We start from the raw sequence: 16,143 nt of genomic DNA, 5'->3' as shown, positions 1-16,143 counted from the left end.
ATTGAACTGCACATTGGATTCTCTCCTTTGAAATTTACCAGGTAGGTGTTCACGAAAAAATATTTACTCCCTCCGGGTTGATAATACTTGTCGTTTTGGACAAGAGCACGGTCTTAAAAAAACAATTTTAACCATTATTTTTTTATTATAATATGTATATAAATGTTAACAAATATATGATTTTCTTGAAGTATTTTTTTAAGACTAATCTAGACATATAGTCACCATATTTCAAAGATAAATATTTTGGAAATTATTCATAATTAAAGATTTTAAAATTTAACCTCGCTCTTGTCCAAAACGACAAGTATTATCAGCCCGGAGGGAGTACCAGGTAGAGGAAATGTTTGATTTTCAATGGCAAGCATTTTGCCTTTTCCAGACCTCTCTTAGCTTGGAATCGACCACCCCATCAAACTTTATCAGTCTGTACAGTGATCTGGTTGAGAAAATTCCTCCCTTAGCATGAGGCCAGATCAGTTTATCGGGTAATTAAAATCTTCAATTTCCATCATCCTTGCATCTCTCTTAAACTAGCTAGCTCTGAGCCCTCTTGACTGTCCACATTCCTCCTATAGTCCAACCTCCAAACCCCATTCTGATACAAGTCAGCAACAGAGGCATTCCTATTATTTGATCGATCTTATCAACTAGTTTGTATTCCCTCCATTCCAAAAAAGACAAACTCTAGGTTTCCGTGTTCAACGTTTGATTGTCCATCTTATATGAAATTTTTTTATAATTAGTATTTTCATTGTTGTTAGATGATAAAGTATGATTAATACTTTATGCGTGACTTGTCTTTTTAATTGTTTTCATAATTTTTTCAAATAAGACGGATGGTCAAACGTTGGACACGGAAACCCAGGGTTTGTCTTTTTTTTTTTGGGACGAAGGGAATAATTCACAATGATGTAATAAACTTTCGGTCATGACAGTTAATTATTGACTTGTCAATTATCAAGCCAGCGGCAGCCGGCAGGAGCCTAGCTACCCAAGTGAAGCCTATGCTATCTGATTACTTGTGCAGTTTCCATTCTGGTTCGGACAGTGATTCTTGCTCTTCAAGCGAAAGCAGCAAGAGGATGTTTTCTACGGTGACAACTACTGGGGAAGACCACTCATCACCCATTCACCCTCATCCCCTGATAAAACTCCTCTAGCGCATATACTACCAGAACTGGGAATTTTGTTGGTGGCCAGAAGCCGTCAAGAATAGAATCAAAACAACCAAGTTTAGAGAGCAAGGGAAATTTAAACTTCTTACTGGCTAACTTTCAGTAAAAGTTTTATTGGCGGTCAGACTGAAAGAAAAATTACGATTATTTCTAACTTTTCAGAGCGTCAGAGTTATAATTAACCTTGGCGGTCTGGGCCAACAAGAACATACCTTACATGGTTGTTAGTTTTGCCAAGAAAATGTGTAAACTTGACTGCTTCTTTTTTACCACTAATAAAATTAGCTGGCCATCAAGAAAATTCCAGATTGTTATAGTTATATGTGACTTTCACAACATCCTCACTGATCGCTGTCTACCATGACTACTAACTATTCTCTGTGATCATGGTGGCTTGTTGGTAGGGTGTACCGCCACAAGTAGTTTAAGTCAAAAGCTCTAGTGGAGTACTTCCTCCGTTTCATATTATAAAATTTTCTAGCATTGTCTATATTCATATATATGTTAATGATATATATATATATACGCGCTTAGATTTATTAACATCTATATGAATGTGGGCCATGCTAGAAAGTCTTATAACCTGAAACGGAGGTAACAGTACTTTTAAGACTGAATATGCATATATGGGGTGATCTAGCTAGATATCTGAATGCATACGCATGGGACATCAGTTACTTGGTTAGGGTTTTTTATGGGAGTATTGTGAAAATCAGAAAATGGTCGCACAGGTTGGTAGCTAACTAGCTACCTAGATGTAATCAATGGATCAACTAGTGGCGATGTGTATATATGCAAGAAATCACTGATTTGTATACCACCATGCATTACATAGGAGTACATGATCTTTGGCGCATTGAGTTTACTGTTTAAGGTCTTTAGGCTGAGTTTGGATCGAGCTACGAGTACTAGTATGCTAAACTGATCGATTAGCCCCATGTAAAATGAGAAACATAATTAGCATGTGACTAATTAAATATTAGCTGTTGTAAACTCGAAAAAAATATTAATATATTTTTCTAAAGAAACTATTGGATATAAAATTTTAGTAAAAAAAACAACGTTTAGCAGTTTAGTTCATGAAAAAGATGATAAAATTTTAGCCCAATCATCAGCTCTGTATGGAGCCTTAACCTATTGTTTTTCATTTGATATAAGTTTCAAACAAGGAAGTTTTGTAAACTCAATCCTTTTTAAACAATCGATAAACTTTAGCTTTGTTTCAGATTATAATAGTTTCGATTTTAGTAAAAGTCAAACAATTTCACATCTAAATCAAGTCTATAATTTATAAGTAACATTTTCAATACATGGTACTATAAAAGTATATTTAACTATTAATTTAAAGAAATTAATTTGGTTTTGTGAAATGTTGATATATTTATCTTAAACTTTAGTCAAATTTTAAGTATTTTGACTTTGACCCAACTTACAATCTGAAACCATTATTGAAAAACCCTCATAGGTATATGATCATATAAGGCAGTTTATTTAAAACCGGCATCTATTGACCCTACCTTCATCGGGAGGGAAAAATATGGAACCGACATCTTTGAACAATTGTAGGTGCCAGTTTTAAATAGAAACAGACACCTATAATGTATATTATTGCCAGTTTTTTTAAAAAACAACCAGCACCTATAATATATAATATATTATAGATGCCAATTCTTAATAAAAAAACTGAGTTGTGCCGAGCCACCATCCAACTCATCCTTTTAACCTCTCCGTAGTCACTGCCGATCCTTATCCTCTCTTGCTCTATCTCTCTCGCATTTGTATCCGCCGCCGCCGCCCGTCGTCCTCTCCTCCCCCCGTGCCACTGCCCCGTCACCTGGAACTCGCGTGCCAACGACGACACTGCCGCTAGTCGTTGTCCTCCATGCCGCTCCTCCAATGGAGACAAATTGGCGATGATGGTGCTAGTGGCTCTGCTAGGACCAGGAAGAGTGAGTTCATCTTGCTTGTTTAGTTCTTCATCTTACTTGTGTTGATCTATGATGAATGGGTCTGGAGATTGTTATTTGTTGATCTGTGATGAATGGGAATAGGGGCTGCTTGAAAGGGGCCACTCGAAAGCATTAGCTTGATGAGCTGATGCTACGAGCCGACTTTTCTCTTTTCCTTTTGAATCGGAGAGAGCATGAAGGTGTTGATTCTACAACCAGCACAAGTGATCTAGCGCCATTGGTGCTGGAAAAATTGGTGCCGACTGCAGAACCGGCATGTACGCTAAGTTTACAACTGACACTATTAAGATGTTCTGCAATAGTGAATGGAGGGAAATAGATGAATGCAGTAGTGAATGGAGGGAATTAAATAGAGGAACATTTCTTTCTTTTTAAACATATTTGCCCTATGTATTTGTGTAGATTTTTTTCTCAATATGCCCTTATGTATTATCCAACCTTTTTTTCATGTCATCCGCGCACGTGAAATTGTGGAGGGATATTTTGGTCCTTTATGAAAAAGGAACAATAATACCAAAGTCAAGAGTTCAATTATATATAGAAAGGTACAATGCATGAAATTCTATATTACTATCCATTTCTAATTCTACACTACCGGAAATATAGAAACCGCCTTTGCTATATTATCTCTCAACACTAAACGCAGCACTGCACTGAACCCTCGCCCAGAAAACCGCCTCCCCTCCCGCCTTCCTTCCTCCTCCAAACCCTAACAATCCCAATCCCCGCCGCGGCGCGCGACGCGATGCCGTCCTCCTCCCGCCGCCGCCGAGGCCACCACGGCAATCGCCGCCACGGCCGCGGCTCGGGCTCGGGGGCACCGAAGGCGGAGGCGGCGAGGAACTGGGCGGAGCTGCCGCCGGCCGCGATCTCGGCCGTCCTCGGGGGGCTCGACCACGTCGACATCCTCACGGGCGCCGGCCAGGTGTGCCGCTCCTGGCGCCGCGCGGCCCGCGACGATCCGGGCCTGTGGCGCCGCATCGACATGCGCGGCCACGCCAACGCCAACGCCAAGCGGGGGGTGAACCTCCACGGGATGGCGCAGGCCGCCGTCAAGCGCAGCGCGGGGCGGTGCGAGGCGTTCTGGGGCGAGTCGGCCGGAAGCGACCGCTTCCTCCTCTTCCTCGGCCGCGCGTGAGACCTCGATCCCCTCGATCCCCTAATTTTTTGTTAGGGCATTTACATGATTCGTCCTCCGTGATTGCTTGCGTTTCGTCAGATTGCGATGCTTTGGTTTGAATTATTTGGTGGGCTATTGTGTTCGCGTCGCGGGGGGATCCCCTAATTTTAGGGCCTTTAATTACATGCTTTATATTCGTTATGCAAACGCGTGTGATGTGTTGAAATCTGAAAAAAAAAACGCGAATATTAGGAAATGACCTAATATCAAATAATTAGAAGGGGTGAGGCTTCGAACCTAGGTCGTCTAGCCCACCACCTTGTGGAGCTAGCCGGAAGACCCGTGTTCAAATCTGCATTTCTGCTCCTGGTCTAATGCTTAATTAGCGCCTTCATTTTTGGTGTATTCTATTGGACTACATTTAGACGCTTAATTAGCGCCTTCGTTTTTGGTGTATTATATTTGACTACATTTAGACATGTTTTCGTCATTAGGAGCATGTTGTTTATTTACATAGATACTAGATTGATTATTCCGAATCCCCTCATGGTACCGTTAAATCTTTCAATGCTGTCCTAACCATTGGTGTATATTGCTGTTTTTTTATACGTGTTCATAGAAATTTTAGCAATGTTTTACTACTAGTTAGAAGGTGATGGCTTCTCATGGTTGCACCAGATCGAGCACTTTCATTAGATCCTAGGCCCAGAAACTTTAAGAAAAAAAAGGAAGTATTCTACAAATATGTGGGTAAATCAATAAGAATAACACATCACTGTAATATTCTTCAAAATTTGCTGCTGAATTTCCCTTCACACCGCAATTAGATAACTTGCATTTAGGTACCCAGATCTGTGATTGTCTTCCTAATATGTTCCACTTGCCAAGTCATCCACACTGAAAAACAAAAGCATCATTGTCTCTTAAACTTACTGGCACACTTATATTTATGTATTAATATGTGGCATTGATAATAGGCTCCTGATATTTTAGCTTAGAGACAAAGGGAATGTCTCTGCCTCTATTTGAAATAGAATGCAAATGTGAGTAAATTTCAGAGATTTGAAGCATTACCAGTTGAAACGACAAATTGGAGATGATATTAAAATATTTTAATCCTGAAACAGAATGAATTCAGTTGAATGGATGCCAAATTTCAGTATTTATGCTATTCTTTCTCCCATCAACTGCAGGCTCCAGTGTCCAGCCAATTGTCGCCACTTAAATATGTTCGGACCAAATCTGATAGTTTTGTGCAGAATTCTTGTTGGTTATTTGATTTGCTGATTTATTTGTTGTTAATTAATATCCAACTTCTGCTACCATTGCAGAGCACCAGGTCTGAAGAGCCTTCGCCTCATCTCTTGTTATGATGTCTCTAACAAAGGGTTTGGAAAAGCAATAAAGAAGTTCCCTCTGCTTGAGGAGCTGGAGCCTCATCTCTTGTTATGATGTCTCTAACAAAGGGTTTGGAAAAGCAATAAAGAAGTTCCCTCTGCTTGAGGAGCTGGAGCTTTCACTCAGTCCAAATGGTTCCCGGCCTTCACTGTGTCGTGTTCTCGGAGGAGAATGAATGCTTTGATGATGATATCAACGAGGATGAGCTGGATGATGAAGCCAGGATGATGCTCAATGGCCTGCGTGCGCTCCTGATGTGAATTCCATCCAAGTGCTGGAGCCAGGAAGTGAAGTGCTTAGATGCTCGCCTTTTTCGCTCAACTCTCTGAAGCTCGCGTTACATGTCCCATGTTCGTCAATTGATAGTTTGAACCTATGGTACTCCAGTTCTCAGAAAGTACCGGCAGTCTTTTACTCGGTAGTAGTTTTCATATTGCTTGAGGACAATATTCAAGCTCATATTAGTTTCGTTAAGGCTTAAAGACAATATTCAAGTACTTATATTGGTCAGTATTAATTTTCAGTCTCCTGGTTGATACATTCATTGATGTTGATAGCTTTTCTTTTCTGGGTGGGATTGGGATATGGTAGCTAAAGTTTATCTCCTCCCAATCCTGGAGATAATTATCCCCAGATGGCCACTTAATGGTGGGGTGAAAGCATCAGCGAGCGTCAGGTGGCGCAGCTGGGGCATCGAAGCGATCCAAGGAGAGGAGACGTGGTGATGAGGATCAGCTGGGTGAATCCTCTCTTGGAGACATTGTGAGTGACATGAGTCAAGGTAGAGGCTCTTCAGAGTTCAGACTTCAGACACGGCGACCTGCATGGACGAATAATGGCACTACTTTTTTTAGACTGATCGATTAATGAGACTACTTGAATGTAGTACTCTTACCACAGCTTCAACTTCTCAAATGCAATGCAAAAAAGTAGGAAAAAACGTCCATTGACAAAATCTGCAAGGATCGACTGATAAAAAAAAAAGTATGGATCGATACACAGATGGACATAGATTATTTACACGTGTACTCAGACAAAACCAACCTCTCAAACCTTCTCCTTGATAGAGTTCGTTCATTTCTACCTTCTTGTCTTCTCGATCCACAAAATTAAGAAATTATATGCATTCAACCCCCCTCTCCTTTATCTACCAACTTCACATTGCGTATGCTAGTATATTCTAATTAAGTGAGTCACATTGATTGTCGGTACCCGGGATGAAATTCCTGAATACCCGGAGCGTACAACGTACTATTCCCATAATCAGTGGCTAATACACGCATCCACAACCTTGTCATCACATCCACACATAATACACATACAAATAGATAACATGGTTCACATAACTTAGCGATAGCGAGTGCACAAGTCATACAACATAGATAGGGCTGGATCGGCCAAATGGAAGAGTTTAGACGCAACGGAAAGAGTAGCAAAATATATAAGTTCTTCATATACCCATCTACCAAACCACCACAGGCAACCGACTAGGAATCATCTAGAAAGAACCATCCTCGAAACCTCCGATACCTAGTGTAAAGTACTCGTCACTACAAACAATAACAAGAGGTGGGTCAATACAAACGTATTGGCAAGTCCTACCTAAACCTTGGGAAGCCTATGTCTTTTGCAAGCTGAGATCAAAGGAGGCTATGTTTGTGGACTAAATTTCAGCATAAAGCAAATTTTGATTCATAATAGTAAGTAATAATAGATTGCAACGAAAATTGTAAATCAATAAATAAACAATAGTAATAGTAACATAAGCATCATATTAATATCATTCTTGTACCCTCCATGGTAGTAAGTAACCATTTTATTCTCAGCCCACACTAGACAAAATAATCACCAATTTTCCACCAAGCCAATTTTACAAAACATGTATTAAATGACCAACACTAAACTTGTATTATTTCACCAAGTCGCTCACAACCGTGAGCACGGCTAATTGATTAGTTTAGACTCTGCAGAGTTTGTACACTGTACCCACATGACATATACTAGCAATCATGTTAACCATGCCACGTGATACCAACCGGTACCCCTTTTTGCTAGCCTATGACGAAACCACTACATTACTCAAAGATTAAGTGTTTATCCACATTGTCCATGAACCAATGTTGCTAGGAAAGGTAGACCCCATCCTAATCCTAACACCGCGAGGTGAACACATCCATTCCCTCAACGAGGCACCATCCGTTATATTGGATATGCTCAGATGCCCAAGGCATATGGCGAACAAATTCCATTCCCACAGAGGCACAAGGGTAGCTCCTATGAACCATCGCTCGGACTAGTCTCTACTACTTCGGCCTCCCAATGCAAGGCTAAGTAATAAGCAATATAGTAGGCTAAGGTTACCCCATAAATAACACATGTGGTTGCACGATATATCTTAGTTGGTGATACATAGCTCGGTCCTTAATCAACTCGGGCGAACACTCCCCTATCGGTATGCAACTACCACCATATGCACAACACTTGCCGCCCAAGTCTAAAATCACCACTTTTCAGTTTTCAATTTCACAAATACTAGGGGCAACACCTCTGTCCAATATTTTCGAAGAGCCCAAATTTTGAAGAGTGAATGATCCATCATTTGTAACATACAAAACTCTAAGCATGGCTAAGCAATAGCTATATTAGTAGCGGGGATATACCCAAGTTGGCACTTGGACACCACAACCCATCCTAGATGTGCCAACAGTAAGGCAATCAATAATCAAGAAGGATAAGTGCAGCAAATAGGAGTTGTTCTACCGAAATCTCAAATTTTGCAATGTTGCATGCAACTTATAAACAATATAGCATTTGTAAAAATATAGGATTCAGCATAGCGTGCGCCGGATGCAAAGGAAGAGATGAGTTCACTTTTCTGTTAAGTTTTTCGCTCTGCATCAAGAAAAAAAATCCTCCCGTGCGAGTTTTCAGTTTTCTTTCATTTTCCTTTTTTTCCTAAAAAACATTCCTCCCGTGCGTGTTTTTTCTTTTTCTTTTTTACTAAAAGATACTTTTAACTTTGATTTGAAAAATTTTAAATGAAGAATTGAAATCTTTTCAACTTAGATTTGAAACTTTCAAGTCTAGATTTGAAAATTTAAAGTTAATATTTGAAAACTTTCAACTCAGATTTTAAAACAATTTGATAACGCCAGAAGTACATGGAGAGTTTGTCAGATTTTGCTTATTAGCTTATGCTCAGGGATGCTGCCGCATGGGTAGTTGGTACATTAAGATGATCGTAGTTGCTGACTTTGCTGAAACATGTAAAAGAATCAGAAAAGTTGAATGGTTTGAAAGAAAGAAAGAAATGTTGAACCCACCATACTCATTTATATTTTTCATGTTCACTTTGTCCATGGGTGCATTTTTGCAGGAATTTTCTGAGATTTACACATTTCCTTACCCTCTATGCATGTTAATTGTAGTTTATACAGCACAATCGCTAAGCGCTTGTACTAACATGCTGAATGGCCTGAAAACTGATCCTGAGCACAAGCATCTTTCTCCCTCGTAGGCAAGGTTCAAGATTCAAGAACGAAATTTCTGAAATTTCGGTTCTATCAAACCCTCAAATACATTATTATTTCTGTCAAATTTTTTATTTTTTGTATTTTTTTGAATTTGACAATATGTGTTCAAATTTGATTAAATTTTATTGAAAAATTAAAATAATTTCGGACCGAAATTTTTGAAATTTCGCCAAATTGGCACTCCGGATATAAATGTCGAAAACGAAATACTGAACTCTGCTCGTCAGTTCTCTGCAATTGAATCTTTCTGGTAATCATCACTTGTCAGATATATATATCGATATATATATATATATATATATATATATATATGTATATATATATATATATGTATATATATATATATATATATATTGTAATCAAAAGAAAGAAAAAATCAGGTGTATTCCAACTTTTCAACGCGATATACAAAAAAAATACTTGTTTGAATTCAGGCATGCATGCATTCAGTATAAATTTATTTAAAATTTTGTGTGAGAATTTTTGTTCGAAAGTATCACCAAATATCCATCGGAATTTTATTTAATTTTATTCCAAAATGCAAAACCATGTTCCAATCTGTATTATTTCAAATCACCTGAATCCGTATATGTTCAGCATATGAGTATCCGCATCCAACTGAAGGCATATGACATATGGACTAGAAGGCTATACGACTGATCCGAGAATACTAGCGATCGAGATCGATCGCCATGGCTTCCCCGTCGCGGCGGCGGCGCCGGCGGCGCCGGCGCCAGAGGAGGACCCGGACGGTCCCGCTCGGCGTGTTCCTCTACCACACGACCCTGCCGGCGGCGAGGGACTGGGCGGAGCTGCCGGTGGACGCGATCCTGCAGGTGTTCCGCTGGCTCGACCACGTCGACATCCTGATGGGCGCCGGGCTGGCGTGTCGGTCGTGGCGCGCCGCCGCGCGCGACGAGCCGGCGCTGTGGCGCCGCATCGACATGCGGGGGTTCGCCTGCCTCCCCTACTGGCAGCGCCACCGGCGCGACACCGTCCGCGCCATGGCGCGCGAGGCGGTGCGCCGCAGCGACGGGCGGTGCGAGGAGTTCTGGAGCAAGGTCGGCGGCGACGGAGGTGCTCCGCTTCCTCGCCGACCAGTGAGTTTACATGGATTAATATCTCTTTGCTTCCATCGATCAGTTCCCAATTTTTAAATTTCTAGGGTTTTATTATTTGTTCAGGTCTTGTTTCTTCATCTATAATTTGGTTGTTATTAATTAGGAGCTTAATTTAATTAATTCGTGCGTTTAACAGATTAATTATATATCCTGATGATCGAGCATGAATAATCAGTTTGGTGCATGATAAGATGGGGTTAATAAAAGAATAGAATAAAATATGTAATGCTATTTTTAATAATCATATTAAATGTAAAAAAAATAAATTCATAATTTGGCAGCTAGCTTGAATCTTTGACACGAGTGAAAATATACAAGTTTACTACCATGGAAAATACTTGGAACAGATTTTGGCTCCTTGACACAAGTGAAAAACTAAACAAACTTGACATGCCCATGAAAAATTTTCTTAGTTACGTCATTTTCATATATATGCCCAAAATCATTCATTATAAAACATTTATATTATCATGGTTGAAACTCAACTCGTATGATCAATAATTTCATACATACATATATATAGATTGTTCTTCAGGGAAACTGTGACTAGTACTACTGAATATAAGTACTGATCATTTCAACAACAACCTTGAACGTTTGCAGCGCACCATACCTGAGGAGCATTCGCCTCGTCAAATGCGACCATGTAACCAAGGAAGGAATCTCGGCGATCATCCAGAGCTGCCCTCTCCTGGAGGCCTTGTACATAGACAGCGACTGCATCCTCAGGCGCGACATTGATGCCCTGCGAGACACGAATAAGTTAAGGTCCTTACCGGTTACCCATATATTTTTTAATAAGTCAAAACAATTTATTATAGAATAAAAATACTTTTATATGTGCGTTGTTATAATGACTTAAAATCAAATGCTGAAAAATATACATTGAAAATAACTTAAAATCTATATTAAAGTTAAGTTTAACAATTCAAATTTTGGCTTTGGCTTTGGTTTATTAGGGAAACCAATAGGGCTCTAAGTATTCGAACAAGGTCGCATGGCGAGGAAGAAGAAGACGATACTGACTATGGTGCGCAGCATGGCGAGGACGAAGACGATACTGACTATGGTGATGACGAGTTCACTGGCGATCTTTCTCCTTGGACCAGCCTCTGCTTCGAACAAGACCGCGACGACGGCCTGGACGAGTTCTTGGAGTCGGAGTATTTCCTGGAACCTCATCGCTACCTCCATGACGTTCATGTGAATGAATTCGATGAGGAGCAGGATTGCAGGATGCTCGACAAGGGTGATCGCAGGTACCTGAAAACCGAAGGATGGACATATGTAGAGTGAATTTTTCCTTTACAATTGGGATAAATCCGGTCTCTACAATATCAGGTTAATTACCGGATGTACATAAACAGCCAATGACATGTATGTTGGTGATGGAACATCTTCAGATGAGATCTAGCTTGCTGTCATCTTCAGAAGTTGAGAAACATCATCTAAAGTCGTGAAAAAACTAGTCTTTCTCAGGAGCACATTAGACCACTTAAGCTGAAAAACAAATATCATCAGATACATGATTTGGATAAATGACCGTATCCCTCCGGAGCCTTCTAGTGCCTCTCCTCACCCACTTGGCAAGCATGAAAAGAGAGCAAGCAACACAGTTGGGAACTTCATGGGCTACAATTTCATATGTACTTATGAAATTTAACACATGGACCAAGTGAAACAAATACTATCTCCATTTTTGTATTTTATGATGCCATTAACTTTTAGATACATGTTTGCCTATTCATCTTTTTTTTAAAAAAATCAAATAAATAAGATATAAATCATGCTTAAAGTACTTTCAGTGATAAAACAACTCACAACAAATAAATTACAAATATGTAATTTTTTAATAAGATAAATTGGTCAACCATGTGTCTACATATTAACGGCGTCATCTATTAAAAAATGGTGGTTATATATGTGACCTATGGGCAACTTCATAGTAATGTTTAGGGCAAATATCATTTTAATTGCAAGAGAAAAAAAAACAATCTTCATCTTTAACAAAGATGGCTTCTCATATGGTCGCGCAAACGTACGATTTTGAGTGGCTAGTATGGATGAAAGCATCATAGAGTGATGAACTGATGATGACAGAGCTGATTTATAGATGATCACCGTTGTTGTGGAAAGCTAAGTGTGCCGTGTTTTTTTTATCTTTGCTTGCCATTTACGATCCTCAACATGTAAAAAAGGAAATAGTAAGAGAGATTGAAGTCGAATTACTTGAAAGAAAGAAATTAAAGGTTGAATCCACGACAATAATATACAAGCCCACCATCCTCCTCTCTCCTACGGGGCTGGCTGCCACGAGTCCACGGCCACTGGCCATTGGTCCACTGTCGAGCAGTGTTTGTGAAAAATAAAATAATAAGTTTATTTGAATTCTTTAAAGCAACTTCTGTACCAAAATTTTTTTAAACGAAACAATATTTCAAAAAGCGCACTAATGGAAATTGAGGAGGTAGCCAAGCCGATCCCATTTTAGAACACGGCCTTAATTTAGCATCAACATATTTCATTTACATAGTTGTACATTTAAATCTCCAAAGACGTAAATAATATTACAAAATATATACATATATATATATTTGCAAACGTCAAAGTTCCGTAAAATTCTAGTTAATAATCTGTTTTCCTATTAATTATTGAATGATGCTCTTTCCGTTCGATAACCATACTCTCTTTCACAACGCTGTTGACAAAGACCAAGCTTCTACTTCTCTACGAACCACAGAGTAAATTATAAGGTTAGAAATCCTTGTGATTTTATTTTCAGATTTATCTCTACTACTCCCCCCACCATCCTACTTTCCCACTATTTATAAACACAATCCTCTAAAAAAAACCATATTATCTAAAAGAACTGCTAAAAAACCAGTGTTTCACTAGAAAAAAAAATGAATCAAATAAATCTGTACCCATAAAAACATCAAACCCAAAAAAATCCCATATACACCCTCTGTCCAAAATAAATTCATTTGTAGCGTTATATATGTCCAACGTTTAACCGTCCATCTTATTTTAAAAAAAATTGAGTCACGCATAAACTATTATTCATGTCTTATCATTTAACAATAAAAATACTAATAATAAAAAATTTCAAATAGTAGATACAATAAGGCGTAGTATATATAGCTTAAAGGGGAGTAGTATGGACTTTTCAAAGTTTCCACCAAACTCGACGGAGTTTGTGGATCCTCAAGTCACAACTCCAACCCAGTGAACTCCTCCTCCACCTCGCGCCTTCCTCCACCAAACCCTAACCCCCGCAACCCCACCCCGCGCGCGCCACGCCATGCCTTCCTCCTCCTCTCGCCGCCGCCGCCGCCGCGGCCGCCGCCGCAAGAAGAAGGAGGAGGAGGCGAGGGACTGGGCCGATGGCCTGCCGCTGGACGCGATCCTGGCCATCTTCCACAAGCTCGGCCACGCCGACATCCTCATGGCCGCCGACCAGGTGTGCGCCACCTGGCGCCGCGCCACGCGGGACGAGCCCGCGCTGTGGCGGCGCATCACCGTGCGCGGGACCGAGGCGCTCTCCGCCAGGATCAACCGCGGCGGCTTGGCCTGCGCCGCCGTCCGCCGCAGCGCGGGCCAGTGCGAGGCCTTCTGCAGCGAGTACGCCGGCGACGATGGCTTCCTGATGTATCTCGCCGAGCAGTAAGCGCACTGATTTTAATATGTATATTTGATTGATTTGATCCGTGTCGCCTTTAATTTGGAGAATTTCTCTTTTAGCTGTCTTGATTAGTTGTCTTCATGTTGAATTTGGATCTTCTGTTTGATTTATCTCTGTTGCCTCCATTCAACATTACAGGTAGATTTGGTCCAGAATTTGTTCCAAATATTGATTGTTGCGGTGTTTGTCGTTGACTCTTTTCTTGTTTGGAACTTTGGATTGAAATATTAGTGTGAAATTGTGAAGGCTTTAGCTAAAATTTGTTTAGGCGCTCTCAATATGTTTGCCATATTTTAATTTAATCTGAAGAGAAGAACATTGATGCTATGTAGAAATTAATACCGCTTGCAGTTGTAGATCAAATAATTTGTCAGCTTATATCGTTGCAAAGTTGCATCAAATTTCGATGATGAATTCGTATGTTATGTGTTCTTCCGCCAGTCATTCTGAGTGAACGACAAACACCGCAACAATCAATATTTGGAATAGGAGGATATACTTGTAAGGTGTTAGCAGGAAAACAATGTGATCAGATCATGTCCTTGGAAAAAAAAAAGGTGATAACTGATAAGATCATAAGGATGGTTCGATGAAAGAAATTGAATATATCTCTATCTTGGATAAACATAGTGAAAAATCCTACCTAGCTAGTAGCAGTGGTATTGACATACAGAATGAAAAGTGGTACCTGAATCTATTCGGAGGATTAGCAGTCACAACAAATTTCTGTGTCAGATTATGCAGTTATGCTTTGCTATGTGCATAACTAACAAAAAGGAATGATACTTTTAGCTGACAAGGGTTAGGAGTTCAGAAATTATTCCAGAGAAGAATGTGCAGACTTCGTACACTCAAACTAACAGACAAACTGTTCATCAGACTATGCTTTGAAGTTTGAATAATTCTTAATCATGACATGGACTGGACTGGACTGGGTTTTGTGTTCATACACATATCTAAAAATATTATTGATGAACTTTTGTTGCCAATATTGCACTGGCATTCTTTTGCAAGTATGGCCATTTGCCCATTTCGTATCCCTGCTATCTTCCACATGGACAGATATGATATGAGTATGAAAATAAAGTGAACATATACCTTATCAGTAGTCATTGCCCAAATAACTGATATATGAGAAGTTGGTTCATCATAGTCTGATCTCTTCTACACTGATCATTGTCTCTTCCAATTATTTATCGAACTGTGAACTTGTAGCTGGGTAGTTTGTTTATTCGGACAGCTCATATCAGCATATTTTCTGATGCGACTGGATTAATTGCTGGTAGTTAAATTAATCCTGTGCTATCTTTGTAGGGCCTCCTGTTTGAAGAGCCTTCGGCTCATCTCATGCTTGGGTGTCTCAAATGAAGGAATTGAGGAGGCAACAAAGGAATTCCCTCTTCTCGAGGAGCTTGAGCTCTCATTCTGCTACAATGTTACTCATGAGGCGTATGCAGCTATCGGCGCGACATGCCCACAGCTCAAGCGCTTCAGGCTTAGCAAACGATCCTTCTATGATTCAGGAGGTATCCGCTGGAAAAACAACGACGATGCCTGTGGAATTTCAAAGATGCATGGGCTACGCTCCCTTCAGCTCTTTGCCAATAACCTCACAAATGAAGGTCTCTCAACCATCTTGGATAACTGCCCCAACCTGGAGTTTCTTGACATTCGCCATTGCTTTAACATCGACATGGGCGACGACTCCCTGAGAGCAAAATGTAGCAGGATCAAGATGCTGAGGCCACCTGATGACTCAACTGATGACTATGACTTCGATGTGTACACTCCCAGGAGGCTCCCCATCTCCCCCGGTTTTGTGCGGTATTATTCGGTGTATTCTGATCCGGAATATTCCATGTACTCGGATGAATGGACGTCTGAGGAATTTGATGATGATGATGATGATTATTCCGGTCCTTCCCGCTACGAGGAAGATCTTGACAAGTATGACAACGTGCTTCCCAGGTGCATGAGGACGTTTCTGAAATGAAGAACTGCATGATTTGATCAATGCGAGTGGAATTTATGTTTGAGTTCAACTATTTTTTTCTGGGAATCAATTTTTTCTCCCTTTAGATTCATGTAAGTTCGTTCTGCACTCATGTTAGTTGATGAATTTTATGAACTAGTACTATGTA

General features: G+C 40.1%; 2 protein-coding genes and 1 pseudogene across 2 annotated transcripts; all 3 read left to right on the top strand.

The window, feature by feature from the left end:
• The first annotated feature begins 3,094 nt into the window (after positions 1-3,094).
• LOC127782059 (F-box protein SKIP19-like) lies at positions 3,095-6,227 on the top strand. Its single transcript, XM_052309126.1, has 3 exons — positions 3,095-3,127; positions 3,975-4,282; positions 5,600-6,227. The coding sequence occupies exons 1-3, from the start codon at positions 3,095-3,097 to the stop codon at positions 5,718-5,720; spliced, it is 462 nt and encodes a 153-aa protein (XP_052165086.1). The 3' UTR covers positions 5,721-6,227.
• A 3,664-nt stretch (positions 6,228-9,891) lies between these two features.
• Positions 9,892-11,753, top strand: LOC127781685 (F-box protein SKIP19-like; annotated as a pseudogene).
• Positions 11,754-13,500: 1,747 nt separating this feature from the next.
• Positions 13,501-16,143, top strand: LOC127781684 (putative F-box/LRR-repeat protein 23). The gene is made up of 2 exons (XM_052308694.1): positions 13,501-13,983; positions 15,317-16,143. The coding sequence occupies exons 1-2, from the start codon at positions 13,622-13,624 to the stop codon at positions 15,993-15,995; spliced, it is 1,041 nt and encodes a 346-aa protein (XP_052164654.1). The 5' UTR covers positions 13,501-13,621; the 3' UTR covers positions 15,996-16,143.

The sequence above is a fragment of the Oryza glaberrima genome, chromosome 8 (genome assembly GCF_000147395.1).
Source record: "Oryza glaberrima chromosome 8, OglaRS2, whole genome shotgun sequence".
In the NCBI taxonomy this organism is placed as follows: Eukaryota; Viridiplantae; Streptophyta; class Magnoliopsida; order Poales; family Poaceae; genus Oryza; species Oryza glaberrima.
Note: the sequence above shows the minus strand (reverse complement) of the source record. Positions and strands in the feature narration are given on the sequence as shown.